At 38.8% G+C, this 11,921-nt stretch overlaps 1 protein-coding gene across 1 annotated transcript; it reads left to right on the forward strand.

The window, feature by feature from the left end:
* Positions 1 to 205: 205 nt before the first annotated feature.
* On the forward strand, positions 206 to 1,931 carry LOC148030422 (cyclin-U2-1-like). Its single transcript, XM_087686742.1, has 2 exons — positions 206 to 874; positions 1,434 to 1,931. The coding sequence occupies exons 1-2, from the start codon at positions 276 to 278 to the stop codon at positions 1,774 to 1,776; spliced, it is 942 nt and encodes a 313-aa protein (XP_087542868.1). The 5' UTR covers positions 206 to 275; the 3' UTR covers positions 1,777 to 1,931.
* Positions 1,932 to 11,921: the final 9,990 nt, after the last annotated feature.

Raw genomic sequence — 11,921 nt, forward strand, 5'->3', positions numbered from 1 at the left:
GATTCTTATTATGTCTGTGTCTCAAAAGATGATGATGATTGGTTTTTTTCTTTTTCTTTGGGGGGGGGGCGCGGGGCGGGGGAACCGAAAGGTGGCGGTAGGGAGAACTCTCGATCATTGATGATGGCGCTGTTACACTGTGCATGTAAATATAAGTCCTATATAATGGTGGGGAGGGGAGCTTCAAATTCACTATCTCTCTCTCTCTCTCTCTCTCTCTCTCTCTCTCTCTCTCTCTGTGCGTCTGATTTGTATTTAGTGATCTGGGGGTTAACATGGGCCTCCCCTCTGCCATGTCCTCCCCTGCAGATCAATATGGCAGCATCCGGTCGGACCTCTACTCCCCTGAAGCTTCCCTTAGCCTCAGCTCAGTACACCAACACCACCCCTCCAGACGCTGCCCCCGCGTGCTCTCCGTCCTCTCCTCTCTCCTCCAAAGACTCGTCGCACGCAACGACCGCGCTCAGTCCTCCTCCCCCTCAATATCATCGCCCTCATCATTGGGCTCATCGTCGCCATCATCGTTCTGGTCCTCGTCCTCATTGTGCCCATCGTCGACCTCACCTACTACTGCATCAAGCAGCTATGGTTATAATTCCGATCAGAGACCATTTGTAGGAAGGAGCCGGGGGAGAGGGGACTGGGGCGTGTTCGATGGGGTCCGCCCGCCCAGCATTGGCATCGAGGAGTACCTGTGCAGGATCTTCAGATACGCCAACTGCAGCCCCTCCTGCTTCGTGGTTGCCTACGCCTACATGGATCGCCTCATCGACAGCCCCAAGCAGCGGCAGCAGCGCCTCCGCGTCACCTCCCTCAACATCCATAGGCTCCTCATCACCACCGTGCTCGTCGCCGCCAAGTTCCTGGACGACAGGTGAGCTCTTATTATAATGCACCGCAATGTTTTCTGCCCTTTTCCCGTGTGAGTTCTTCTCCTTTGTTGTCCTAAGCTTTCCCGTGTAGGTGGGGGCCGGGGGTTCTCATCCCAAGGCGGTGTTCAACAACATGAGCTTCCGCTCTATAGGCACCGTATACCGAGCTAGGCGCTGTTGGGGGTAAGGGGCTGCCAACCTCTTCCGCAGGCTCACAGCCCCCTGTCCCCAACCATAGCTAGCTAGATATGTAACCCCTCCCTATACCACATATGCGCTCACGATGCTTGCGTAATTCACAATGTGGGAATTATCGTTGGACCTTGTCTAAAATTTCTTATGTGATCACTCCATGATCAACACCCCCTCCTCTCCTAGGGTCATATGTGCAATGGCATGTATTAGAGCAAGAAACGATGGAATGCTAGGTTAACCCAATGCTTATCTTCAATCAGCCTTAATCATAATTAATGTTTAGCAGCTTCCTCTTTGCTTACATTCTTCACTAAAACATGCCAAGTTGCCAATACTGATGAATGCACCATCGTCCTCACATTTCAGGTACTACGACAATGCATACTATGCCCAAATCGGAGGCATTTCGATACAGGAAATAAACAGACTGGAGAAGGAATTCTTGTTCTTGATGGACTTCAGGCTGCACGTGAGTGTGAGCGTGTTTGAGAGCTACTGTGGCCACTTGGAAAGGGAGGTGGCGATGGGAGGAGGCTACCAGATAGAGAAGGCTCTCAGGTCAATTTGTGCCATGGACGGGCAAGACTCCACCAACAGCACTGGCCACAGTAATCGGAGTAACAATACCAACGTGACTGGCATCATCAAGCAAGCTCATACTAGCTCTCTATTATCTGCCATCTCTGTGAAATTAAGCACAGCCGCTTGATTTTCTATCGCATAATTACCATCGACAGATCACTCGTGACATCAAGCACTCTCGCTTGACTACCAAGTCAACATGTACAGAGGCAGTTTTGCTCGATCAAACGAATTGATGCTATATGTATTTCCATAGATAGACAGTATGTCAACATTCATTCATTCTCTCTCTCTCTCTCTCTCTCTCTCTCTCTCTCTCTCTCTCTGCTCGACCCTCGAGTACCATTATCCTTTCAATAGTTCAAAGCCTTATATGTACAACATAAACCATGTAATGACGACCTTTTGCGAATCTTCATGGAAAATACAAGTTGCCAGTAACCGGGCGTGGGGCGTGTGTCCTGCATAAGCGTAGCTGAGTGATATCTTCGATATTATGAAGGTACAATTCTGGGCCTTGGCTATATTCTTGGGAAATTGAACTGTGCGTTGCAACCTTTATTGCTGTGATAAATAAATATAGTATCAACAATATCTCTAGCAAAAAGTTAAACTTAAGGAAGATAATGAAATTGACAATATTACCAAGGTATAATTACTGGCAATATTCTTGCTAGTCACCGGGCGTGTGTCCTGCATAATCATAGTTTAGTGATATCTTCAATACTATCAAGGTATAAATTTGGCAATATTCTTATCAAATTGAACTGGACGTTGTAACCTTTATTGATGTGATAAATAAGTAGAGTATCAACAATTTCACAAGCAAAAAAGTTAAACTTAAGCGAGATAATGAAATTGACAATATAATATACTAAACAACAACGCCACAAGCAAAAACAAGATAAACCCAAGGGAGCTCGAAGGTATTAAATGAGTGACAAGATAATGTATTAGTAATAGATAGCTAGACCCAAGCTATAGAAAGTGTGCACTAATGAAGTGATCAATATAGACCCAAGCTATAGAATAATGTGCACTAATTAAGTGATGAATATAGACCCAACTATAGAACAATTTGCATTAATTAAGTGATGAACATGTTATACCTTTCACTAGCCTCCAATTTCATTGCGCACTTTTGATGTTTGCTTTGCCTTTACCAATCTTAGGAATTGAAGTCTCCTTGGCTAGTCTATCTTGTGGGAATGCAAGTGTTTTGTCTTCATTGAGGGAGATAACAAAATCCTTGAAGACATGCCACAAACAAGTTAAAGCTAAACCCAAGGGAGCCAAGAGACAATCAATTGATTGAAGAGATAATGTGGTACTAATAATATGAGAAACAAATGCCCATTGAAGGGTGTAGGCATGGGTAGGCCATAAGACATAGAATAATGTGCATTAAGTGATGCAAGTTGTACCTTTCACTAGCTTCCACCAACTTCACTAAACACTTTTGTTGTTTACTTTCAGCTTCTTAAATTTGGGATTTGAGTTATCTTTGGCTAGGATCTACCTTGTGGATCACAACTATTATGCCACCATTTAAGGAGAATCAAGATGGTGAGATTATTGATGACATGTTGCAAGCAAAAGCCTAATTCCAAGGGAGCTCGAGAGTTATGATAGTTGAATGAGTAACAAGGTAATGTAATGTAAGTACAAATAATGTGTCTCACAAAACGCTAAACCCAAGGAGCTAAGTCCAAACTCACAAAATGCTAATGCCAAGGGGCTATATATGGCTAAACAAAACTACATAGAGCAATGTGCTCTAATTAAGTGATGAATATGTTGAACTTTTCACTCAATTCCAACTTCATTGAGTACTTTTGTTGGCTTTTTTGCCGTTCTCAACCTTGGTATTTGAATTTTCATATTCCTTAAGAAACAAGATCCCTCTTGTGGAGTACAACCACTATGCCTCCATTAATGGAAATGGTTAAATCCTTAAAATGCATTTTTAATTAAGATGAATGAAATGTTCAAAATTCTTACATTTATTTTATGGAATGTTAGGGATCCTTGTTTTAAAAGGTGCAAAGTATACTATATGAAATTATCTAGAGGAGGAAGCTTAGATAGTTTCCCTATAAGAAATTAAAGCTTGAGAAAGAAAGTTGGAGAAGAAGAAGCTACACAATTAGTAATTGATTACTACGCCACTTGTGTGGGGAGGTGTGGCAATGGGAGGGGGAAACGATGCCCCTTGAAAAGGACTCATTCACCCCATGCATGACGTGGTCCAATGAGGATGGATTGATGGTTGCAACCTCACTCCAGTGTAGGAGGGGAAGACATCATTATAGTCTTCATTATTGCATTAAAATCCTTTGGAAGTTGGGGAGGACAATGGGAAATCTTTAAAGAGAGGTCAGACATGGGCAACACAATCATAATTGGAAATTGAAGAATAACACCAAGGGAGAAGGACATGTTTCATGGCACTGTGGAGCATCCTATTGGTGGAAAAGACAAGTGGAATGAGTTTATGATTAGTCACCAACTTCATTCTGTGGCCATTATCTTTACTAAGATCACCAAGAGCCTCAATACATGTGGCACAATACTCTAATGGGAACTCCTACCATGAAGCTCATCTTGATATGGTATATAGCAATAGTGATGCTTGGTGGATCGTTCCAGAGTGTAAAATAAGGGCAATTCTTAACATTATGGTCTTGGACCAATGCCATTAGATTGTACATTTAGATTTCTCACATGTGTGAGATCTAGTGAAGAAACCCCTCCCTCTTATCTAAACAAGTCATTCTTGCACTTTCTTGCTCCATTCTTGATGGATTCCTCCTTTCTAAAAGAGATTAAAGAGACTTGGAAATTAGCTACTAGTAGTTCAATAGAAAACCCTTTTGAAGAGGAATCTTCAAGGAATATAGCAAAACTTATGCAAGAATCTAGCATAAGTCTCAAAAACTCTAAACAAGGGCTAAAGATGATTTGAATTTTGGTCTTATTGTAGATTCTTCTAATGAAACATATTTTTTATTTCCTCTTGTAGGATTCCAAGGCTTTCCTTAAGAGTTAAGAAGAAAATAAACTTTAAGCTCATAAGGGCCCACAACTTTCTTTTTCAACACTCTAAAAGATAAGCATAAGAGAGAGACCATCACATGCATTGATGCTGAGTGGGGCATAGTGAAGGTTTTCAAGAAAGCCTTGGCCACATTAGTCTCTCTATGTGGGGAAGATAAATGAGATCTTTCTAGACTAAGAGAAATCCATCCCAAAGGAAATCAATCTCATATTGGAGAGGCTATTCACTAAGGACAACATGCACTAGGCTTTGGAGAAAAAGCAAAGTGGCAAATCCCTAGGACGACAGATGGGCTCTTGACCAAGTTCTTCAAGACAATATGGGACACATGTGAAGATAACTTTTCTAGCTTTCTTAATCATTGTAGGAAGGTTGAATCTTTACCTTAGGAAACTAGATTGAGACTAGTCAAGCTTATCCTGAAATCCCTCAATAGGATCAAAGTAATTCAATGGAGCATATAACTATGTTGAATGTTTCTTATAAGCTAATAGCCAAGGTACTAGCCTTAAGGATTAAGATTCTTCTCCCTAATGGCTAAGCTTAGATGGCTTCAAACTACAACCAAAAGGAGAGACGTATCAATACTTAGGCTACTCCTTAGCTTTTGGTATTACCTAGAAATAGAGGCATGATTGGTTCAAGACTAAGCTTGAAGCAAGAGTTGAGAAGTTGGATACTTCTCCACTCTCCTTTGGGAAGCAAGAAAATTGTTTGCAAATCCATGTTGGTTGTTGCTAGTATCTTTATTGCATTAGTTTTCAACTCTAATAACACCACATGGTGGAAGATTGAGAAAGCCTTTAGTACTTGCCAAAAGACACTCACCTTCCAAAAGAGAAATAATGTATGACAAGGGAGAACCACCTCGTGACATGCATAGTACATGCCAATCAATTGGCTTCTCCCTACCACACACTTACGTGTGGAGTGTATATGCATATACATAGTGAATGATAGAATATGATTACCTAATTGCTCCTCATAACATGCATACATTGAGTTTATGATGCATGCCATTTGGACCGGCCTCTAAATTGTAAATGCATATATTCATGCACATGTACACCACTATAACAAAACTAGAGTACAAATGCTAGTGCGCGAAGCATATTTATGGGCACATCAATATATCTCTAAAGAATAATGTTCATATGTGTGGGCTACTTGGAACCTATATATCTTAGTCAAATGCATTGTCAAGTGATTTTCAACAAATTTTAATTGCTCAGCTAGTAGAGTGTGAAAACTACCCCTAGTGAATGAAGCTAATTCACATTGGCATGGCTTGAGAGCTTTAGTAGCCAAGAGATAGATTAAAAATATGGAAGATGTTTCTCGGAAGACATAGGATGTTGATCATCATGCGGATTCTAACTAGTTAATTCCAACAAAGACATGTTCCGATGTCTCAAAGATTGTTTGGCATGAGAGCATACTCAAGGCCTTAGGTCTCATTCAAAAAAGAACCATTGAACTGAATATATGCACAAGAGGGAAAGCGAATTGAAGAATAATAGGTGGAAAAACATAAAGCTTCTTGTTTTGAAAGCTAAGGATTTTGTGCCTTGGAAAAAGCTATCAAAGAGCTTTGAAGAAACGCGAGGACGTCGATATATGCAGGGTGGTAGTTCATGAAATGAGGAGGGACGACGAGTTACAGTGGTAGAGGATCGTCATGGGGCTTTTGAGCATGGAGGGGAGTCACTATTCTGCAGCGCATAATCAACCAGAAGCTGAATCGTTGTGTTTCATCTTACCTCTGCTACAATGAAGGGACGAAAGCGTGCATATTGGTCGACCGTGATTGGAGGGAGGGGGTTGATGTGTAGAAGGAGTTTGTAGCTAAATTTAGCGCGTCGGCTCGGGTTGCAGCACTGCTCGTTGACCCATATATTTCGTGATCAAAGAGTCCACGTGATTTTGAAGAGGGTCCATCATTGTGCTCAGGAGAGTTGGCCTGCAAATATAGTGCCCCATGATCGACACGCTAGCTCACTGCAATAGTAGCAGATACGAAAGATGGCAGTCGACAGTAGAGAGATGTGGCTGTCATGATAACTCTCAGAGCTTAAGAGCATCACACAGGGGCGCATACCATGGAAGGAAGTTGCTACTATCACCCGGCTCCATCGTGAAATTCCTTCTACTCAGTTAGAACTCGTGCTTTAATGCCAGTAGGTGGCCTACAGTTGAGGCGAGCAGTTGACGTTGGCATGTGTGGTAGTTGGGTCTATTGGCTAACATAATGAATAACAACACTTCATCAACACTGTATTGTTTACAAGGGGAATACCCAAAGTATGATCAATCAAGAAGCCATTATTGAGTGTGTTTACGATTATAATCAGCTCGATATTGGTGATTGAAAACCCGATGGTTATCCCATGTGTTATGAGAAAAGGGACGACCTTAAAGACACCCCTTTTTTCACTTTTGTCTTTAAAAAAAATCTAGTAATGGGCTTATGCTATGAGCCAGTTTTGGCTTGATAGATTGAAACTCTTATCTCCAAAGTCAAGTAGGGTAAGGATAGGTGAAACTTGCTTGATATGCTCAAGAATGTTGTATGAGTTGTGCAAGTTGAACTCAAGACTTTCAATTATTTCATGTTCATGTTATTGCTCTTTAAAATTTTGAAATCTCTATGGGTGATTGGGAGGTGGTGATGCTATAGTTGTATCAACCTATCTTGTATTTTTGATGTTTCTAGATATCCTGCAAGATTGTGGTGGCCAAAATTCGAGTTATGTAGGGCTAGCACTAGGCCACAAACTTACTTTGGCACTCCTTTGGTGTCTTGGGTTGTGAGAGTGGATTATATTCACTCTTCGCTCGTGATACATCTTTTCTTTTGCCCCCATTGAGGAGTGCCAAAAATTGACTTTGTTAGTGATTTGTGAATTGTTCTGCTTTCGATCCTGTTTTAATGGCCAGTTCTTTTCCGAAATTTCACAGTGCAAAAGAAGAGGATCCTCAACGAGTCTTTGAAAACTTAGACCTTGGATGCATCATCTAGTTGACTCGACCTTGAAACTCTAAATTTTAAAACATCAGTTGTTGGATGAAGGTGGAAAGGTTTGAGGATTATGAAAAAACTCTCAAATTGCAAAATCCTTCTATTCTTATGGAATATGAAACCACCAAACATGCATTTCTTGATCGAATTAAAGAAACTGAAACTTTCCAAGACCTTTGTCAAAAAATAGAAACTTGTAAGAAAAAGAAGACTAGACCTTAGAGTTTTTTGCTCTTGAATACCCTCAACTTTGGTACTGTTGGAACACATCACTAGGTCCAGGAGAAAGAGTACTCAAAATGATGAAAATAAAATATTTTGTGGAAAATTTATAGCGAGAGGTGAGAACACCAAACTAATCGAAGAGGAGAAAGGAAAGACCGCCATAAATTGTATCTTTGTTTAAAAAAAGGGCAAGGAAAATAAAACTATAGATTTGATGCCAGCAATAAAAAGGAGGAGAAATGTAGAGAGAGACGAGCCTGCGACTAGTAAGACTAGAGAGAAAAGAGGAAGAAAGATTAAAAAAAGAGCGAAAATAACAAAGGAGAGAAAACAAGAAAACCTAGGAAACATTATCATGCATCTGATATCCCTTCAGGGGAAGGGGAATGTGACTACCGTAAGAAAAGATTTGATGGGTAGAAAAGTAGATATAACATGTGCACGACTGATGAATTTGTGTCCTAGGATGAAAGAATAGTGGAATAAATTAGTAAATCCAAAAGACAGAGAAAAAAGAAAAGGAGCAGTAAGAATATTGAGTGTAGAGAAGTTACTTGATATTTGTCTTGTCGTTGATGCCTAGTATAAAAATTAGAATATAGAAGAGGAGTCTATTGATGGAGGAGCATAAGTCAGTGTGATTACACAAGCATGTGTAGAATAATTTGGACTTCAAATAATTGCAGGATTTGGATTTCGGATCAAACTTGCAAATCATGCTAAAGTGAAATGTATATGAATAATCCAAAATTTAGAAGTCAAAGTGTATGGACTTGCTATGAAAATAGCTTGTCATGTTATGCGTGTAGGTTTGGGTGCTTTCCACTCATCCTAGGTAGATCTTGGCTTAGGAAGGTAAGTGCAATACAGAATTGGGGGAGAAGAATCATAACAATTTATGATCGTAGAGCAATAGCAAAGAAGTTTGATATGGCATCAAGAAAAGAGCTAATGAATAAGGATAATAGTGAAGAAGAAGAAGAGGAGGAAAGTGATAGTTCCGAGGAAGAAGAAAGTGAGGATGAGAGTTCAGAAAGTGAATTTGACCTAGAGGTTTCATCAATTCAATAATAATAGAGAAAGCAAAGGAAAAAAAAAGCCCTCAAACATCAAATGGAAGTGAAGAACACATCTCAAACATTTAATAATTTCAAGAGTATTTGAAAATTTTGAAAAACATAGATTTCATCCTTCATCTAAAGAAAAATGACTTTTGTTTTTGCTAAAGGATTAAACATTTTCATTTGAAGAAGAACTTTTAAAGGAAGAAACAAATAGAGTTCAAGTCATGAATGTAAAAATGGAAGAAGATCAGGAGAGCATAATGATCAGAGAAGATGAAGAGGGGAAACTAGAGGAATTAGAAAGACTAATGGAATAACTTCAAGTTTCATCAGAAAAAAGAGAGCTATTGGGAAAAATGTTAAGTCTTAACTTGATTGAAGAGGAGAGAAAAAACAATACCAAACAATTTATCAATAAATATCCAAATCTCTTTGTAACTTCTTACACAAAAATTAGAGATATGCAAGGGGAAGGGCTAAAAATTGAACTTAATGAACATGCTAAACTAGTTTGTCAAAAACTAAAACCCTTGACTTTAGAACAAACGTTTGTTTTGAAAAAAGAGATCAAAAAGCTGTTGCAAAGCAAGTAGGATTTATTTATCTTGTTGAACATTCTGAATGGGTAAGCACAATAGTTATAGCACCAAAGATAACTGGAGGTTGGAGAATTTGTGTAAATTATAAACCTCTAAATGCATTCACAAAGAGAGATCATTATCCACTTTCTTTCATTGATGAAAATTTGGATTCAGTTTTAACAGGATATGAAAGGTATAGAGTTTGTGATGACTATTTAGGTATTTTTAATTTATCCATTCATTAGGGCACAAACCGCTTCAAAAAATACACTTTTGTTAATCACGGGATGAAGAAAAGGGCCAAAGAGAGTTTGCCATGTGTGCAAGAATATGGTATTCTTGTCTAGTCCTTTTTGGAGATAGTAGAGTCCACTTCGTGATTCTCTCCTCTCTTTTAGCCAAGATCTCCAAAGTCTGACATGTTTTCGTAATCTCGAAGTCCTTATTTACTTATAAAATTTGACAAAACTGGTTATGATAAAGATATTGTGAAGTCATTTTGCACACATAGCAGATTGTTTGTATCAGCTGCTTCGAAAGGGGCAGAAATTCTATTGGGATGAGAGCCACTCTAGCCCTTTGTCCAAGCTCTTGTTAATAGCTTATACATTTAAGCAAGTATTAATATCGAATTCTTGGTTGTAGATATATTTCCATCAACAAGTACTGAATGGCAACCTATGGAGAGTTTGAGTGGAACTTTCAATGCAATTCATAAGGCGTTTGCAGACATAATATATGCTAATGAGATTGTCTGTTCTTGTAGTGAGAGAAGAGTTTTTATGTGGTTTCGTCTAAAGAGGATGCATATGGACATATCAAGGATTTGCCATTGCCAAGTCTCTCATCTCTAATTTGGGAGGTTTCTGATAAGGCAACGATGCATAGTTTTAAATTCAAAATATATCAAGATATTCAAAAGTCCATGACAGCTGGAAGGATACAATACCCCTATTATGGTTTATCTGTGGGCTACTTCAAAATAGCAAACTTACAAAGAACAAGAGTATCTTGCTAAGTAGAAATTTTGTAGAAGTAGAACTAGATAACATTATCGGAAAGCTTTGTAGATATAGAGAGGTTGACCATAAGTGCAAAACCATGAGGTGTATTGTATGCCCCCAATCCTTGTCTCTATGTTATAATATATCACAACAAACTCTTGCTTTGGGCTTTGATTATAGGCGATACAAACTTAAACCAGGTATCTGGATTCCCTTGGATTCTGATATATATTGCATGCCCTTCAAACTTAAGGTGCAAGTTATAGAAAATGAGGTAAATATCACTTCCAATTGGAATCTTCAAGATGTAAGGGATACCTTGGAGATGCTAGACTGTACATCCCCAAAATATAAGTTCAAAGTAAACGGTAAAATAGTTGGGAAAAGAGGTGAACACTCTTTCTCTTGTATGAGTTGCTTGCCTCCCACAATTGTAAGCTTCAAGCCATAAATATGAAAACATTGATGACATTTACATTTGATAACAAGCTTTTCATTGAATGAAGAGTTACAAAATTGAAGTGTAAATATACAAGGATCTTGCATCATTTGCATCTATTTGTCTTCTTTTAGCTTTGTAACTTCTTCATCACTTTTTGAAAAGATATCTAATCTCCTTACAGTGGCTCTTTTCTTTGGTTGGTTGAAGAATTTGACTTGGACAAGAGGCCTCTTCTCTTAAGGGGGCTAATAAGGAGATGAATGAGAAAGTATTGGCATTTTTGTCTTTTTGGAGCTTACCTTGTCTTTCTAGATGACTTGCCTTCTGCTTTACTCTTACTCTTAGTTAAGGATTTTCCTTGTCCAAAATTAACTCAATACATTTCTCTCTTATCCACCATGTGTATGAATCGGGCTGCAAGGAAAATTGTAATAAGTTGGAAACTCTACCCATCATGTATCTTAAAAAGTCGAAAGTTGTTAGGGCAATGATATATTGTACTTGTAGGGAGTTAAAACAAAGAAATGGAATGATTATAAAATTTGATGATAATGCAACAATTGTTGTGAAAACTGAAAGACATGCTACTCAAAAAAGAAAGTGAAAGATACTTACATTAACCCCATCTATCTTGAGAATCTTTGAATCTATTGTCCTACAAACATTTGAAATCACTCTCCATCCACAAGAATGCACATCATTTTGCAAGGGCACTTCTTGTAAGAGAAAGCTATATGGTTTTTGAGGATTAGCAATATCCTCATATATGTGGTGTCCAAAAAGGTAACCACCAACTTGCAAGCACTGTAAATGGAAACATGTTACTAAAAAAAGATAATAAAATAAAATAAACAATAAATCAAAGAGTGAAGATTATTA

The sequence above is a fragment of the Lygodium microphyllum genome, chromosome 10 (assembly GCF_053477565.2).
Source record: "Lygodium microphyllum isolate KBCC chromosome 10, Lygodium_microphyllum_v1.1.10, whole genome shotgun sequence".
NCBI classification, from domain to species: domain Eukaryota; kingdom Viridiplantae; phylum Streptophyta; class Polypodiopsida; order Schizaeales; family Lygodiaceae; genus Lygodium; species Lygodium microphyllum.

Coding starts and splice junctions, on each gene's coding strand:
- LOC148030422 (XM_087686742.1), top strand. CDS start 276: ATGGGCCTCCCCTCTGCCATGTCCTCCCCTGCAGATCAATATGGCAGC. Junction 875..1,433: donor GCCAAGTTCCTGGACGACAG/GTGAGCTCTTAT, acceptor CTCACATTTCAG/GTACTACGACAATGCATACT.